The sequence below is a fragment of the Porites lutea genome, chromosome 11 (assembly GCF_958299795.1).
Source record: "Porites lutea chromosome 11, jaPorLute2.1, whole genome shotgun sequence".
Lineage (NCBI taxonomy): Eukaryota > Metazoa > Cnidaria > Anthozoa > Scleractinia > Poritidae > Porites > Porites lutea.
The window spans coordinates 5,826,471-5,844,397 of record NC_133211.1 but is presented as its reverse complement, the minus strand read 5'-3'; the positions used below and the strand labels follow the sequence as shown (position 1 = coordinate 5,844,397).

Genomic DNA, 17,927 nt, shown 5'->3' with positions numbered 1-17,927 from the left:
ACAGGAAAAGTGGGTGGATCTTTGGATTCAGGCGCTGCAATGCCAACCAAAGAGACCCTATGGGAAGCTCTATCGAATTCCCTTCTTCTTGTAGCGGCGGCTAACCACAGCTTGAATATTTGCCGCCGTGACTTGTTCAAAACAGATTTAGATGACAGCTACAAGGCCTTGTGTAATAACAAGCACCCAATTGGAAGTGAACTGTTTGGTGACGACCTAGCCGAACGGCTGAAAACAGTTACCGAGAGTAACAAAGCAGCCAAACAGCTTACAAGATCCAACAAGCCAAGTTCTCAGAAGTATAAAGGGCCATCACGGTCTTTTTTGGGCCAAGGGGGGCGCAACCAGCGCCCCTTCAACCAGTACAGCAACCATGGCAGAGGCTATCAGAGGAGCAATCACCCCTCATACAGGAAGGAACCTCGCAAAACCGAGACGAAAACAATGAAACAGACTGTGAAACAGTCATGACTCAACCTAAGGTAAGCTCTGTACCCACCCTTATTACTGGTGGAAGAATTAAGAATTTTCTGGCCAAGTGGCAAGAAATTACCTCTGACAGAACTATTCTGTCTATCGTACAGGGCTACAAACTTGAGTTTTATGACATACAGCCTGTTCAACTAGGTAGAGTTAGACCTACCATTCTGTATACTGAGGCAGCAGTGGCCTTAGATCAGCAGATTCAAAATTTTTTGTCTAGGGGTATCATTGTTGAGTCCCAACATGAATCCACCGAATTCATATCCCCCGTTTTTCTCCGAGCTAAGAAAAATGGGAGTTTCAGAATGATTCTGAATTTGAAAGAATTCAATCGCTTTATTGCTTATCATCATTTTAAGATGGATAATATTGAAACCTGTGTTCACTTGATGAAACCTGGGTGTTTTATGGCATCTATTGATCTTTCAGATGCTTATTTTTCTGTACCTGTTGACCGGTCACATCAAAAATATCTTAAGTTTTTATGGAAAGGAAAGCTTTATCAGTTTACTTGCCTTGCGCAGGGCCTTGCCTGTGCTCCCAGAGTGTTCACCAAATTACTCAAACCTGTGTATGCATACCTCCGACTCAAAGGACATGTTTCTAGTGGGTATTTAGACGACTCCTTTTTAGAAGGAGACACTAGTGTGGCCTGCTCATCCAATGTCCAGGATACCTTAACCCTTTTAGGGGACTTGGGTTTCTGCCCTAATTTGGCTAAATCAGTTGTCCAACCTACACAGATCCTTGAACATCTGGGTTTTATTTTAAATTCCTTAGACATGTCTGTTAGCATAACAGATCACAATTTTGGCAAGCTACTTGCCTCAGCACATCAGGTATTGCAATCTACATCTGTTCCTGTTAGACTGGTTGCTCGTTTAGTGGGCATTATGGTATCTTTTTTCCCTGGTGTAGAGTATGCTAGACTTTTTTACAGACAACTTGAGATTGAAAAATCAACTGCTCTAAAAAATTCCAACTGGAATTTTGAAAGTCCTATGATGTTGTCTGAAACAGCAAAAAATGACATAGTCTGGTGGATGAACCATGCCAAAACATGCAAAAGGAAGATTAGTCATGGGAAAATCACAAGAGAACTCAAAACAGATGCCTCTACCCAAGGGTGGGGAGCCTTTTCAGATGGGATTTCCACAGGTGGCAGGTGGTCCCCGGAAGAAGCTCAACTGCATATTAATGCCCTAGAGCTCCTCGCTGTTTTTTGGGGCCTCAAGGCTTTATGCCCTTCAGAACATCACTGCCACATTAAAGTTCTGTCTGATAATACCACCACTGTATCATATCTGAGGAACATGGGGGGATCCCATTCTACCCCCTGTAATGATATCTCCAGAGACATATGGCTTTGGTGCAAGGACAGAGATATCTGGATCACACCTGCACATATCCCTGGGGTCGAGAATATCGAAGCAGACTCTGCTTCCCGGGTTTTTAATGACAAAACAGAATGGAAACTAGACCAACCAGTGGTGTCAGAAATTTTTTTCCTTATTTGGCAAACCTGACCTTGATTTATTCGCATCCAGACTTAACCATCAACTGTCTCGTTATGTTTCATGGATCCCTGATCCTAATGCTGTTGGAGTAGATGCTTTTACATTAGACTGGGGAACACAATATAACTATGTTTTTCCTCCCTTCAGTTTAATTTCACAAGTTCTACAAAAGGTGGAGGAGGATCAAGCAGAAGCAATCATGATAGCCCCTCATTGGCCAACACAGTCCTGGTTTCCCAAATTAACAAGACTTCTGGTGCAGACCCCAGTGCTACTCCCCAATCGTCCCAACATCGTACACCTCCCCTTCAACCCAGGGAAAGAACACCCATTGGGGGCAAAACTGCTGCTGATGGCATGTCACTTATCAGGGAAAGTCTCCAAAATAAAGGCATTTCAGCGAGGGCTCAAGAGCTCATTCTGCAGTCCTGGAGGGAAGGAACCCAGAAACAGTACCGAACATACTTACAGCGGTGGACCACATTCAGCAGTGGACGGAATACTGATCCCATTCAACCAGCTATATCAGAAGTCATAGATTTCTTAACTGAACTGTTTGATAGTGGACTCGGCTACAGTAGCCTGAATACAGCTCGTTGTGCTCTATCATCTGTTATCCACCTAGATGATAACAAAACTGTGGGTTCTCACCCATTAGTTAACCGTTTTTTGAAGGCTGTATTTAACAATAGGCCTAGTATACCTAGATACCAGTCGGTCTGGGATCCCACAAGCGTTTTGACATACCTTCAAACATTTCCACCGCTGGAAAGCATAAGCCTTAAAGAGCTTACCCATAAGCTAGTTATGTTAATAGCACTGGTTACAGGCCAGCGATGTCAGTCTTTCCATCTTATGGATATTACTAGTATGCAGAAAAATACTGACCACTATAAATTTCTTATTAAGGATATTGTTAAGCAGTCAGCTCCAGGCAGGAATCTACCAGAGCTTATCCTTCCTGCCTTCCCAGCAGATGGCAGGGTTTGCGTTTACTCAGTTCTCTCAGAATACATTAAGTGTACTGCACCCCTTAGAGGTGGAGAAACCAGACTCTTTATTAGTTTTGTTAAACCCTACCAGGCCGTGTCTAGGGACACTATTTCACGTTGGATTAAGAATGTTATGATCAAGGCTGGTATTGATGTGGAAGTGTTCAAACCCCATAGTACCAGAGCTGCTTCTACCAGCAAAGCAAATGCATGCCAGGTGCCTATAGATGTGATTCTTAAGGCAGCGTCTTGGAAAGGAGATTGCACTTTCCGTAAGTTTTACAACAAACCTATTGAAGATAATGTTTCTCGTTTTGGCCAAGCTGTTCTTGGTACCAGCATTAATGTATAAGCCTAGCTTTCTAGGTCTTGGTTTTTTCTACTACAGTTAATAAACTAGGACACCAGTTGTGTTTTATAGGTGTTCCTTGTTTATTTTGTCTTCGTGTCCATATGGCTTTGAAATCTCATGGAATCTCTGCTGCGATGACCTGGTAGAATTGTAAATTAAACGAGACTTACCTGTAAGGTGAAGTTTGATTGAGGTTCTACCAGGTCATCACAGCAGCAGAGATTACATGCCCTCCCAGTTGTTACCCTCCCTGGTTTCATACTCAGCCCATATCCTGTTATGGGCCTACTGGGTCTTCTTTTTATTACATACGGACACTCAGTGCTTTTAATATTGACCAGCTATGCGCATGCGCTATCTCATGTAATCTCTGCTGCTGTGATGACCTGGTAGAACCTCAATCAAACTTCACCTTACAGGTAAGTCTCGTTTAATTTACAATTTTATTGGGTCCCTTAAAGGTAAAATATACCCAACAGGAAGCTAACAAACTACTTTATCATCTTTGCAATGTATGTGCTTGACCCTCCCCTTAAATGCTTTAAAAGCTGGCAAAGCAATAATAATAATGATGATGATACAGTGTAATAATGATAATCATAATGTCTACAACAAAACTCCCTCATTCTCAATATTTTTCTAGCATAGTTTAAAATACTTTTTCAATTGATGGACCTGCATCTTGCAACTTTACTTTTGCAATTCAGTTTTGGATAAAATACAATATCAATGCTTTCAATTCTGCAAAAAATATAGCCTATATTTCACAGCTTTCTTCCATGGCGCATTAACACCACTGGTCAGACTTGCAAAAATATTAGAGAATGAGGTAGTACAATATTTCACAAAACAGGTAAAATTAATGAGAGAAGATTAAATACAACAAAAACACATAAATGACATCAAGCTGCACTCAAAACAGGTAAAATTACACGGATGCTTTTTTTCTGTAAACTATGAAAAGAGAAGTCCATCAACTTTCTTTAAGGCTACTCTACAAAATAAACTAAACTGTATGGCAATAATATTTTACAGTCTCTGCAAAAGATCGTATCATACAAATATCATTTCTTTTTCCCTTTTCCTTGTTGTCCTCTTGGTGGTGTTACCGGACGACCAGAGTTCAAACCTCCGTATGGAAACTTTTTCTTGTCAGCAGGCTTTAGAATCTGTAGACAATAACAAAACACTATGTGAAAAATGGCACTGGGTTACAAAATAATCTAAATAAAGTTTGGTTTCTGTATGATAGCTGCCATTGCAATGATCCTTGACAAAAAAACACTGATTATATGGAAAAAAAAAGAAAACTCAGTGTTCACAGCTATGGCAGTGATGATTGTAACAATGATTAGACAGACTTCAGTTTAAAGTTAAGACTGATTTCCATCATGATAGTTATCAATTGCTGGACTTTTTTAAGTGACAGTAAATATCATTTGAAAACCACTGCTCATTCTGTGCAATCTTTTAGAGGGATGGTTTTAATGAAAATGTGGTGAGTAAGAACTGTTCATTCGCAGGCAGGGCTCAAAAAAACATACAGTGCTCGACTTTCAGAAAAAAATGTTGGGGCCAACTGGCCCCCAAGTTTTCATTTTTGGTCGCCAGAACAAGTCTTCTAGTCGCCAAATATTATATTTAAGAACTAATGGAATACAATAAACTTAACAGCTTTTACTTAGCCTTAACAGAAAAAGAATGCTTTAGACTTCCTTTGAACTTTCTTTCGAACGGTTTTCGCTCGAGGCTCGATTACCAGCCGTTGTTCGGGAAAATGAACCCGTACTCAGGCATAAATCTCCTCAAACAGGTATTCAAGCAATGGAATGCACATTTAGATAAACAAACTCTAGAAATAAAAAAACACCTATTTGAGTTATTCAAGAACAAAATCTGCAAAATTTGTTTTGCGTCCCATGTATTTTCACGTTCAGAAATGAACATTGGTGAAACTTGATCTATTTCGCGGTTGTGTAGCACGTGATCGAAAGTCTCTAGAAAGAGGAAACGTCGCTAATGTTTTTGGGCAAAAAAGTTGATTTCGCGAGAAGTCTGTTAGACAAAGAGCATGAATTCAACGGTACTTCATTAGAAGTCAGTAAAATATGGCAGAGCTTTTATTTGGGTCGTCACGCTCAACAGAAAGTTGTTTACAAGAAGCTCGAGAAATAACTGAGCGCCGTTGGCTCTCGATTAGCTTAAGCTTTATCAGACTAATCTGCTATCGAGTCCGAAAATCGAGAAACATGTTCGACATATTAAGAAACTGTTTTAAATCAATGCGCTAAAAGTCATTCCCGGAGAAACACGGGACGACCTGTTGAGAATTGCGATCGATTTGCCCGAAAGTCGATAAGACCTCCGTCGAATTCAGCACTTGGGATTTTCACAATCCTCTTTCAAGTAGAAGTCAAGTGTTAGACGGACCATCTGTTAGATCATAAGAACAATCCTTTAGAGCGTTGGAAAAAATCGTTAAAGCGTCTAGACAAATCGTTAAAACGCCTTTTGAACGAACCGTTAAAGCGTTTGGGCAAAAGGTTAGAGCGTTAGAAAAACCGTTAACTATCCGTTAGTTTTTTAAAGGATAACAAATTATCATTAGTGTACGTTTTCCCAAAGAAGAAAGTCACCTCTCTCGGAGGCCAGGTTGGCGACCAGGCGTGAAAATTTAGTTGCCACTGCATAAAAGCTGGTCGCATTGGCGACCCCACAGGTCGCAACGTCGAGCCCTGTTGAATTCTTCTAACATGTCCTTACGTACTGTTTAGGTTGAAAGATAACTTTCCCAGAATCTTGCCCTTTGCCCATTAAGCAAGTGGGCTTTAAGTAAGGAAATCAAATTGTCCCAAACTACTGGACAGGACTTTTTTCGATCCCTGGGGCAAGGATGAAAAAGGGGAAAGGGGAAAATAGTAGTAAAGCAAGTTCTTTGTCAAACAGAATTCATAATGCACAAAATAGAAGCATTTTCTAGTTTGAAGCCTTTTCATTCTTTTAAAAACATAACTGACAGTAGTCATTCAAAGTACATGAGTTTTTTACCATAATGCAAGATATTCACCTGAAAGGAACACATAAGTGTTTCATCCACGCTCATCATGGCACCTGCATTATCAAATTCTCCACAGTAATTAGGTGCTGAAAATAGTGTCACTAACTGCCGCTTGGCAAAGAACTCATAACCATCTTCTACAACCTGTTGTTTAAAAGAAATTATTGTTATTAAGTTTATTTGTTATACCAACATAAGACAACAAGCGAAATTTGTTCAACAAAGCCCAATGGGCTTAGCACATATTGAAGTATACGAGTCACCCAATGTTTTTATCAATCATACAGTCTGTGTACTTTGAACATGCACTGCAATGGATAATATTCATGGTTGTCCTTGGCCATGCAGAGAGATATGTAAATTATGGAAAAGTTAACTTCACTGACATGAAGTACCATTTACATGAAAGAGTAAGTTGCCAGTATTTTTGATTAACTCCATGCTTAATAATCAAGACTCTCACCTCAAGAGTCCCAACTCGCTTATTGGTAACAAGTGCTTACTTACTGGTCACTATGCAGACATATTTTACTGGCTTACTATGAAACAGAGCCATTCATACAGGAAAAGGGGGATGCATCTTAAATATGACTCGCAAATGAACCATTTATATCAGTAAATAATGTGCATCTAAGCTAAGTCACATCTTATTTAAGATGTTATTTTTGTATTATAAAAAGTCTTTTGTAACATGCATTTTACATTTCCTTGTATAAATGGCCCTAACAAGTGAAATGTACGGTTTTGAAATTCAGACAAGAGAAAAGCATACTCTCCCGATAACAAATTTACTTGAATGTCTGGAGGATTGTGCTTGCCAGGAACTGATTGTTCAAATGTTGGATGGCCCTAGCCACTGGAGAAGTATTTGAGAAACAAATTGTGTTATCCACCGGATAGATTTTTATCCCGTGAACACCACCTTTTGAGCAACTGGGCCCAGATATAAACCTCACCTGATGGGCTCTGCAGATAAGATCCAAGTCATGCTTCGCTAGAAATTTGGAGACAATATCTGGACCAAATGTGAATGACACTCCCCTGTCATTCTCGCCCCATCCTTGAACTTCTTTATCAGGGTCAGACCATAGCAAGTCACACAGTAACCCTAATTGACAAAATCAAATAAGATTACTATGCATTAAATGGAAGAAACCACCTCAAACAAACTAGCACTGCCTAAGCTACATTATAATAATTATGATAATTATAATTATTATAAGTTATATTATAACCATAATTATAAACTAATGAAATTACTTCAATAATTTCTTATTGATGGTGTCCCACAAATCATGTACATTACAAGAAACTCATTTCACTAGAAAAGTTTGGAAATGCCACCCTAATTGCCAGAACACTTACATGAAGTGAATATCATCAAGACAGATCATTAATTTCAGAAATACTTAAGATGGTGTTTAATCTGATATCCATAAGACTTAATCAGGTTTAGAAAACCAAGCTTTGCTTTGTTTTTGAACCCACATCCTTGCTTTTGCAAATCTGATAAAACTATTCATCTCGTGTTACCAGTAATATACTACTGCACAAAGTAACCATATGCCGCAGCAGAGACTTATACAAATCTCATGGATAAAACTTGTTTTTTAAAGTATAATTCCTAGATAATGCAGCAGCGCATTTACTTTCTAATGGAGCTAATCCCTTTTGTCAGGTAGTTGTCATTATGCAATCTCCTCCAAAAAGAAGTGTTCTTGACAATTTAATCAAGTTTTCATCGCACTTTAAGGTTGATTCATGCAGCTATTCCCATTATCATTAACTTCCATCAACTGGCAGCTCACAATAATTCAACTTAACTAAAAACTAGTATGAAAAATAGTGTGATAAAATATTAAATCACAACGTCACGTCAGCCACGTCAAAATATTATTGGTCATGCTTGAAAAATTGTTGGTATTTTTTTGCTCGGTAGCTTGAGTCAATTAAAAAAAATTGAATCGACCAAATGACATGATTTTCCAATCGTTTTTTAAAATATTAAATATGAAAAACAGCAATTCAAGAAGTCTTCAACTAATCATTAATAATTCAGATTCGTCCAAAACAATGATGGCAAATCTAGTTAATTTCGAGCAAAACCAGAACTCGATTAAAGAACTCGAAACCTGTAGACTTAAAATGTGTAATTTTCCATCACTTCTTCAATCACTAAAGCGATAAACACATAAAATAAATATATTGACTGTGGCAATTAAACAACAAAGTCTGCTGCAGTTTCAATACAGTTCAAAGTACGTAACCTACATACCGATATAGGTCACTGGAATTCAAGCGGAAATGTTTACAGCAACACGTTCCTGTAAGCTACCCAGCTCTAAAATGTATCTATGCCGGGTTTTTTGCGACATTTAAATCGGCTTACCTTGATCGGGGACATCAGTCGGTCGCATTATCCGCCGAATTTGTTCCATGGATTGTAAATCGGGAGATAAGCCTGCATATAAATCAACAAAAATTTCTAAATACCACTTTCGCTTCTAGTTACTTCTCTACTCTTTCACGTGCGCTCTCCAATTGGAGTATTCGTTAAACAAAGACAAGAAGTTACTGTTGACAAAAAAAACGGTTTCAAACCTTTAATAGAACTCACCTCCATGACAGCAGAATATTTTCTCGTCCAAGATCGCAGCCACAGGGAGACAGTTGAAGCAATCTGTGAACGTTTTCCACAACTTTATGTTGTACCTTCTTTTACCTGTAAGAAAAAAATACCGAAAATTTTAACTACAAAACGTAATGCTCTGAACGTGAAACTCGTGCAAGCGAACGCAACGATCAGCAATTCAATTGAATTTCCAGCGATTCAAATATGTTTACTTACATTCGTCGTAAAATCCATAAATACGATTAATACTCGCACACTCGTGATTTCCACGAAGGAGAAAGAAGTTCTCGGGGTACTTGATTTTATAAGCTAAAAGCAGGCATATTGTTTCCAACGACTGTTTTCCACGGTCCACATAATCACCAAGGAAGAGATAGTTCGACTCGGGTGGAAAACCGCCATACTCAAACAACCGTAGCAGATCATAGTATTGCCCATGGATGTCTCCTACAACAAATCAGATATAAAGGATAAAATTTTGTTCGAAATGCACGCAAATACGCAGAATAAAAGCTCACGACGGGAACACCGGCATTTTGTAGGCGTACTCACCGCAAATTTTGAGAGGAGCTTCGAGTTCTAGAAGGATGGGTTGGCTCAGAAAAATCTCTCTGGATTTTATACATAGCCCTCGGATCTCTGCCTCTGTGAGTTGAACGTTCTTCCCTGGTCTTGAACCTCGCACTGAAAAACAAGAAACGGCGTTAAAACTGTCCTCAGATAACTTCTGATTGACCGAACCCAACAGCCGAAGCGAAACTAACCTTCCAAAAGTCGAGCTATAATGCTGTCAACATTGAGTTTTTCAGCATCAGCCATAACCTATAAAGATTCTTCTAAGTTTAATGTGGCTAATATGTTCAGAAATATTTCGCAAGAGATTGGATAGTAGACTCGATGGTTCAAGATTCTACAAACTACGGAGTTCAATATAAAGATGGCGCCCTAAGAGAAACTCCGCTGGCGGCGGTTTTTTCACAATCTGTGACGTCAACGGCATGAATATTGCTATGCAAGAATTCACAAATTGTGCAACATAAATATTGGACTGGACTTTGAGAAAAGTAAGGAATGTGGAAAGTGAATTTTTTTTAGTTATGGAATTTTTTTTCAAAAGGTAAAGAAACAAATTATGGGAAAATCTAGCTTTCGGTGGTCAAAAGATTCCGCAAACCGAATGAAATATAAATTTGGGAATTACACCGAGTTTTCTTTGCATCTATTTATGTACTTCCAGTTATTTCAATTGTTGTCACGCAGTTTTCAGAGTTCCTTTTGAGTGGATGAATTATTTCTTCTTTGAGCATGCCAAAATAAAACGTTTTACTTAATTGGCGGAAGTCGGAGGGCTTGTCTCTCTGCCAATGCGGAAAGAAATTTGGCGCCCGGGACGCGAGGAAACCCGAGGCCCGAGGTCCCACACTACATGAGGCGTGGCTACCTAATCATGCTTTGCTTCCAAGCCTTTTACCTCAGCTTTCTTCAACATTTCCCCTGGAGTTTGTCAAAAAAGTTTCATCTTATTCATAAAAACAGCATGTCGACTTTCACTGGACTTGTTAGATTATTTTCCAGAAGAACTGCTAGAGTGTTATCCAGTAAAAACGTGGCGAATACCTTCCAAAGTTCCTGTCGAGCAAGGTCTATCTTTGCAGCAACAACACGTGGTGCTTCACAGAATCTTAGATATGCCATTCCATGTGCTTGTACCAAAGTTTGTGCTTGTGAAGTGCATAAATACACTCAAGGTTGGTTCTATAGCAATTTTTGTGGCGTTTGTTCTTATTTTCCGAGAAATCATGGTGCATTATTCTGTTCTCTGAACAGCCGGCGGATGCTGTCTAGGCTGACATGGGAGAAAATGGATGTTGGGGGGTTGGATAGATAGTGAGGGGTGCATACTACTTGTGAGAATCCAGAGACGTGGACAGTGTTCTTCCTGAAATGCTGCCCAGGTTTTCTAACAATTTAAGAAAACTATGAATGCCTCAAAATATTTTCTGCATATTGATTCGACCAATCTTATTAGAGATCAGGACACATGAGCTAGCTGAAAACCATGAACTTTTTCCTGTGGCATCTTGTGGCTTAGTTATCCGATGACTGATTGGCAATTTATCTTGCAGCATGATGGTATTGCATTGCAAAATAAAGTATTGTCTTGATTGTATAAAAAGAAAAGTGACAATTTGTTTTGTGGAGAAATAGTTGCCATCGTAGTTGATGCATATACTAACAGAAAATTACAGTGGTTACCACTAACATGTGCCGTCAAAGGGTTTTTTCTTCAGCTCAAACCTGCGGTTTGGTGGACGTCAATCAAACATTACCACGGGTTTAACGCATTGGACAAGAAAAGATTCTTTCCCTGTTTCTCGAGCACTCGAAGGAAAATGTCAGCATTTAAACGGTTTTTGCGATATTTTGTTACAGGATCTTACACCATTATCATCTCAAGATTACGAGGGATATGAATTTGTTAAGAGTTTGTCGGAGGAAACTCAAATTATGGACTTATTTACACACTGTAAGGCTTACTCAATACGCTCACAACTCATCTGAGTTCTTGCTAGTTCTGATTTCTATTCGATAACATTAAAATGATAAGTAGATCTGCAGGTTACAAAATTCATTTCCGAAAACAGCCTCCATTCAGAGGAAACTTTTTTCCCTTGTCAGTGTGATATCTTTCATTTCTTTGAATTTCTACTCCTTGGCAATTCGACGTCCACGGCTCCTGTGTTTTCATACAAATAAATAAACAACCTGAAAACCTTTACGTAAACTATAGAGAGTGTTTTGGCTATTTCACTCAGCTCGCAGAGACCTTGTTTTAACAATGTAATCTTTCATCGTAATGAAATGATAAAAACGCTGTCGTCATGCAAAATTTTTTGTTATTCTTGTGAGTCTTCGCCCTTCATTCAGCGATGAGTGAACTCTTTCTGTCAGAGTGCGTGAGAAAACCATGGAGACAGTTGATTGACCTCCACAAAAACTGGTTTCAATAGAGAAAAAAAAAAAACCCTTTCTGAGGGCACATGTTAGTGGTAACTGCTGTAATAGACTAAAGCCTGAATATATACCGGAATTAAAGGCACAAAATATTTCATATATACAGCTCCATTGATTCTATACAGATATTCCTGTAGTATTTCTAAAAGTTCACTTTACCTTATTCATTTTTTGTGCAGTACAGTGTAAGACCACTCAAGATATTGTTTGAAGCTTTTCTCCCATATGGCTTTGAAGTTACTGCCTTGTACACCTGCTATTTAGCATTGTGGTTACTTGTCAAGGTGCAATGTTCTAGTGACACAACTATGGGGAATGGGCAATGTACAGTGGAACCTCGATGTAACAAAGGGGCAAGGGACTGGCAAAATTAGTTCGCTATAATGAGGTTTCGTTATTTTGAGGTTCCTTTTCATATATTTTTCTATTACTGGAATAAAGAAAATCGTTCATTATACCAAGGACTTCGTTATATAGAGGTTCGTTTTATCAAGGTTCCACTGTAATTTGAAAAGGGGAAGTGACTTTTTGACGAGTTACCAAAAATCTACCTCTGAAAAGGACTGAAACCATTGTCCATTTTTCCAAATTTTGCAGCTGACAGTGAACTAATGAATTTCCTCAAACAAGAAATACAACATGAAAGAGATAATGCATCGAAAGTGTCACCTTCAACATTATTTGAGGTAAGACAGCATTAAAGATTCGAAGCAGAACTGCACTCTACAGCTGTACAATGTTGAAACAAATGTCCCATTTTTTGAATATTCACAGACAAAGGTAGATGGCACTCAAGTTTCAATGGAAAGAGAACACAATGGTGAAAGGTGGGCCCAATTAACTTGCTACTTAATACTTGTGTTTCCTCCCTATCCATTTGCTTATTTCCTTATTTTCCGTAATTTGCTTCAAATTCCCAATAACTCAAACTCCTGATAACTTGAAGTTTTTTTGATTTCCATAGAAGGTTCAAGTTATCAGGAGTCGACTATACTTGAAAAGTAGTTTTAGTCTGAGACTGATAAATGATCATGAGGTTCTTTAGGTTGAGCTCGTTAAAGTTACAGATAAGAAATTAAACAACTTTTCCTAAAAAAAATGTGCCCCTAGAGCTGCTTAATACTGACACCCATATAATACGGACAATGTGGCATGTACCGTTGTGTCTGTATTCACCAGGTTCCACTGTATATGATTTCCATTATTTTATTCATTAATTCAAAGAATATTTCATCCTCTAGTTATGTTATGTTTCATCAGATACTTCTACTCAGACAAAACTCTCAAGACATTCCCATTTATCTCTTGAACTATACAGAATACTACAGTGTCATCCAACCAGAAAAGTTGCCCCCCCAACCCACCCACCCACGTTCAATGTTGTCTCGGTTGTTGTCTCAACTAGTGTTGTTCAAGGCTATCACAAATGCCCATATCCAGTAAAGAAGTAACTAAGACAGTTACCTCAGTAATATTTTCAAGATTTCTCTCATGTGTGATTTTTGAAGTAGGAATGTCTGTGGAGCTATAAACTCAGAAAAAGATATTTTTTCTGGTATTGTCATTGACTGTAACTATTTCTATCTGGCTAGTCTTGAAGTAGACAAAAATTCATTGTCCTGAACAGAGCTGTTGCTAAGATTTGAAGTTGTTAGGTATATCTGTAGGCAGAGAATTAAACAGCTAGGAATTTCTTAAGGGTCTATTTTCCTTTTGTTCCTAATGAAACTAACCAGGAATTATGCTCATAGGACACAGGAATCCCAGCCCTTTGTAACAACCCTGTTAATGAATTACCATTAATAATAATTTTCCCCTGAAGACCAAAATGTGCCAACCTCTCACAAGGAATGTTTTTTTCCAGAATATGTTTTTACTAGGCAAATCATTAAAACCACCTTCAAAGCTGCTGATGTGAAGCACCTTCCCCCCTTATTTTAGTGCTAACACAAACAGTCTGTAAGGGCTGATGCATGTCTTTGCCAAATTATTTGATTTGTCTACATACTAGGATTGTTTTGTCATTTGATCTGAATGAGAACATAAACCAAGATGAAGGAGGTGCAGATGTTGATGCTGGTAGTGACGATGAGGAAGCTTTCTTAGGAAAGGTTAAATTGTATTAGTTTACTGATGAGTGATTTTCAACCCACGCAATACAATATTCACACACACAAATCAAAAAGAAAAATTAGACTGTTTAACCCATTCGCCCCTGAACCGCCTGTAACTGCCTGTGCGGATCCACGTCCTTTCTACCCTTTGTGACGTCATCAGTTTTAAAGGTCAAGTGAAGAGATCTTTCAAACCATACCAGAATGAGTACAATTCAGTCAAGGACACCGGAGAAAGAAGCAAAAAACTTTTGTTTCCCTTGATTAAAATTTACCTGAATAACTCATATTCTGGTTCTTGCAACTTACCACATTTGCGATTCTATTAGACTGATTGACAGGACCCCTTTGATAACAGTGCTCTTGCACTGAAGGGCTATCCTGTATAAATATTCGTTATTATTATTATTATTATTATTAGCTTTTCTTGTCATGTAATCAGTAAAACACCTAAAACTAACACACTGTAGCAATTAGTAAAAATGCATAATCCTCTTACAATTTCTGATGAGATAAGTTTATTTGCACTCTGCTGTATACTGAAGTGCTGAAATGTCAGTAAACTATCAATATTGAGATAGGAAAAAATGAAGATTCAATCGACCCTGATAACTTGAATCCCGGCTATCTCAAACTGTTTTTTGTTTCCCCTCAGAGTTCGAGTTACCGGGGTCCTACCGTAAGTTCAATCTTAACAGCCTTAGGAAAAATAGGACTTTTAACAGACTAAGGGTACATTTATCTAGCCAACAAATCAGAAAGAAGTCGGTAGTCACTTGATCAACTTGTTTCAAAAGCTTGAATACGTAAAATTATTTTATCTTGACAAGTACGTATTTTCTAATCGAAGGAAAGGATTGCTTTGTTGATAGAGAATGTCACCTGTGATCAATTATCACAATATCGGTTTATTAAATAACATTAACTTGTGTCAGTATAAACCAAATTGATAAGAAAATAAGGTTTTCTCTATAGTCTGTGTAGCAAGAGTTTCCGTGCCGGAAAAAGAGTCAAAGACCACGCAAAAAATGACTCTTGTTTCATTTCTCGCATAGCCAAAACCAAAAATCCCGTTCCTTGGTCTTTCTTTGTTCTGTAACCAAACGGAAACACTTGCTACGCAGGCTAGGTTTTCTGTGGTCCTTATTTTGTTGTGGTGCATGCATTCTCTTGAAAATATGTTCCCTAGTCTTTTTTTAATAATTTATTATGCTACTTGTGTAGGAGCTTATAAAACTGCATGTTTTTCGATCAAAGAATCCTCGTCTTTTTTGTTTATTATCAGATTGTGTCATATCCATCATTTACTGTGGAAATCACAAAGAAAACTGTAAGTAGTAGACATTTGTTTGGTGGTATTATAATGTTTAAAGTCTCTGTTGAATTACGTGTAAGTCTGCTGAATGAAATTACAATCTTTGCCTTTGCCACATTTTATTCAATAAATTTTATTTTTTATTTATTTATCTTTATGAGGTTTTAGAAAAGTACAGGAAGCTTAGTAGCCTGCGAAAATAGGTGTCTCTCCTCGCTCTTCACTGCTGGGGACATTTGGCGCTGAGCAACGTCTATGACTCAGCGACAGAAATTCCATACTGATGATGTAAATCAATGTTTGCATGATATATCTGGTAGTCATGGGGTTCCACAGCCAAATTTGTTGAATTCCTCCTGGTCGATTTTACTAAAGTGTTGTGGTCATCTTTGAACGAGCTCCAGCAAAACTCAAATGCTTCTTCTAGAGAAGAATATATTCCACCAGTTTTGACTGTTTTCTTAGAGATTCATCGCGTCTACATTTGACCTTTGTGGCCTTTTCTCTTTTGTCTGTCATATGTAAACAATAGCTGAAACAATGTAAGTACTCCGTCGACCAATCAGCACTTCTGACTGGATTCTAGGCAGATTTTTTGTCGTTGGTATGGAATTTCTGTCGCTGAGTCACAGATGTTATTCCTCACGAAATGTCCTCAGAAGCGACCACAGGAAAAAATAACAGATTCCCATTATTGGATATTTTAGGATATTTAAGGAATACCCATAAAAATCCCAAATTTGGCAAAGTATGACAATTCCCAACCAGGGAATTCCCAACCAAGTTCCCTGGTTGGGACTTGTCTCACTCTTCCAAATTTGGGATTTTTGTGGGTATTCTTTAAATACCCTAAAATGTCCAAAAATGGGAATCTGTTATTTTTTCCTGTGGAAGCGCAAGGAGAAACAGCTGTTTTCGCAGGCTTGAAGCTTAGTGATTTTATGTTATGTCATCCTTTCTTTGATGTAATCTTGATCTAGTAAACTTAATTATCCCATAACATGCTGGTCTTTTCACTGTGTCTTCAAATATTATATTTGCTTTTCCATAATGTTTTAGGGCCATACTCTTAAGTTCTACTGTGAGTTTAGCTCTGACCTAGGGGAAGATTATTTATCTGACGGTGAAGTTGAAGGCGAAAGAGCTGCACCAGAAATGGTTCATATAATAAATGTATCAGTTATGGACTCACCTAACAGAGATAAAGAGAAAACTATCTACTGTGCTGAGACTGAAAACATGGATAGTGTAAGTACATGCTTGTGAATGTCAGGTATCCAAACAGACCTGTCATTTGATCTTCTTTAGGTGACAATGTACAGTACTAAGAGAAGGTGCTCTTTCAATGAAGGTTGAAACTCTTTATACGCTCTATTACCAACCCCTGGTTGGGAAAATGAGCCAGCACTTTATCCCCTGTAAGAGATCTTCAGGAAAGATCAAAGACCAGACTTGCGAGAGGGCAGAAATCAAGCCTGTGACAAGATGTAATACCACAAGGCTTTCATTTGAATGGTCACACCATAGAATTTTGTACCAAAATAGCGCTTTGCACTATTACTAAAAACAGGTTTTGTCACTTTGGATTCCCTGCATGACTCAGACAAACTTTGCATTCTACTCAAAGGCTTTGTATGAGCAACATGCATTTTGGACATAAAAATTGTTCATAAAATTTGCAGGGAGCATTTTTTACAATGTTTTTGAAAGTGATTTTCCCCTACAAAACTCTTATGCTGGTCAGGTTCAATGTCTGAGTAACAGCAGGGCCCAGAAATTGTGACATCATTAGTGCAAAGTGCTATTAGACATTGTTTAATCTCTTTTCTGTCTCATCTCTTAGTAGTGGTATCCATGTTACAGGTCAAAAGTTAATTCAGGTTAATTTTTTTTACCTAGGTTGATTCTCAATTCCCTTTGTTTCCTAGCACTAATTCATGAATAATTAGGGCTAGGAGACAAAGGAAACTGAGAATCACGTAGGTTAAAAAATTTTAACCTGAATATAATTTTGACCTGTAACATCCACAACAAGAAACTATGACTTACATCCTTTTATTTTGACAGAACTTGTATGTGATGCTTTTGAATATGTTGGCTGAGAGAGGAGTTGACAATGACCTTTGCCAGTGGCTTCTTGACTACAGCACGTCTCTAGAACAGCAACACTATATAAAATTTCTGGAAGATTTGCAAGGATTTGTCAAACTTCAGTAAATTTGTAACAACAGCATTTTTCGTAACTTCAATGAAACGCTTAGCACAGCTGGATCCATATTACTGTTTGTGTTTTTTTAGGGGCATATTTCATTCTGCTGGTTAACCGGTAAATACTAGTTTTTGAGGTTATATTAAATCAAAAAGAATTATTCAACTATTTTACAAATTATAAGTGTGAGTGATTTCTTGTTTGCTCATCGGTTGAAAGCTAGGGTTTATAACAGTACTG

At 38.1% G+C, this 17,927-nt stretch overlaps 3 protein-coding genes across 3 annotated transcripts; 2 read left to right on the top strand and 1 right to left on the bottom strand.

The window, feature by feature from the left end:
• The first annotated feature begins 314 nt into the window (after positions 1–314).
• On the top strand, positions 315–3,410 carry LOC140952798 (uncharacterized). Its single transcript, XM_073402245.1, has 2 exons — positions 315–482; positions 2,148–3,410. Exons 1-2 carry the CDS (start codon positions 468–470, stop codon positions 3,342–3,344), a joined length of 1,212 nt encoding a protein of 403 aa, XP_073258346.1. The 5' UTR covers positions 315–467; the 3' UTR covers positions 3,345–3,410.
• Positions 3,411–3,904: 494 nt separating this feature from the next.
• On the bottom strand, positions 3,905–10,013 carry LOC140952799 (serine/threonine-protein phosphatase PP1-gamma catalytic subunit A). The gene is made up of 8 exons (XM_073402246.1): positions 9,799–10,013; positions 9,587–9,718; positions 9,251–9,481; positions 9,020–9,124; positions 8,792–8,863; positions 7,359–7,510; positions 6,412–6,546; positions 3,905–4,513 (listed from the first exon to the last, which is right to left on the bottom strand). The coding sequence occupies exons 1-8, from the start codon at positions 9,851–9,853 to the stop codon at positions 4,409–4,411; spliced, it is 987 nt and encodes a 328-aa protein (XP_073258347.1). The 5' UTR covers positions 9,854–10,013; the 3' UTR covers positions 3,905–4,408.
• A 471-nt stretch (positions 10,014–10,484) lies between these two features.
• Positions 10,485–17,749, top strand: LOC140952949 (complement component 1 Q subcomponent-binding protein, mitochondrial-like). The gene is made up of 7 exons (XM_073402409.1): positions 10,485–10,782; positions 12,647–12,735; positions 12,824–12,876; positions 14,061–14,160; positions 15,449–15,493; positions 16,538–16,726; positions 17,546–17,749. Exons 1-7 carry the CDS (start codon positions 10,572–10,574, stop codon positions 17,693–17,695), a joined length of 837 nt encoding a protein of 278 aa, XP_073258510.1. The 5' UTR covers positions 10,485–10,571; the 3' UTR covers positions 17,696–17,749.
• Positions 17,750–17,927: the final 178 nt, after the last annotated feature.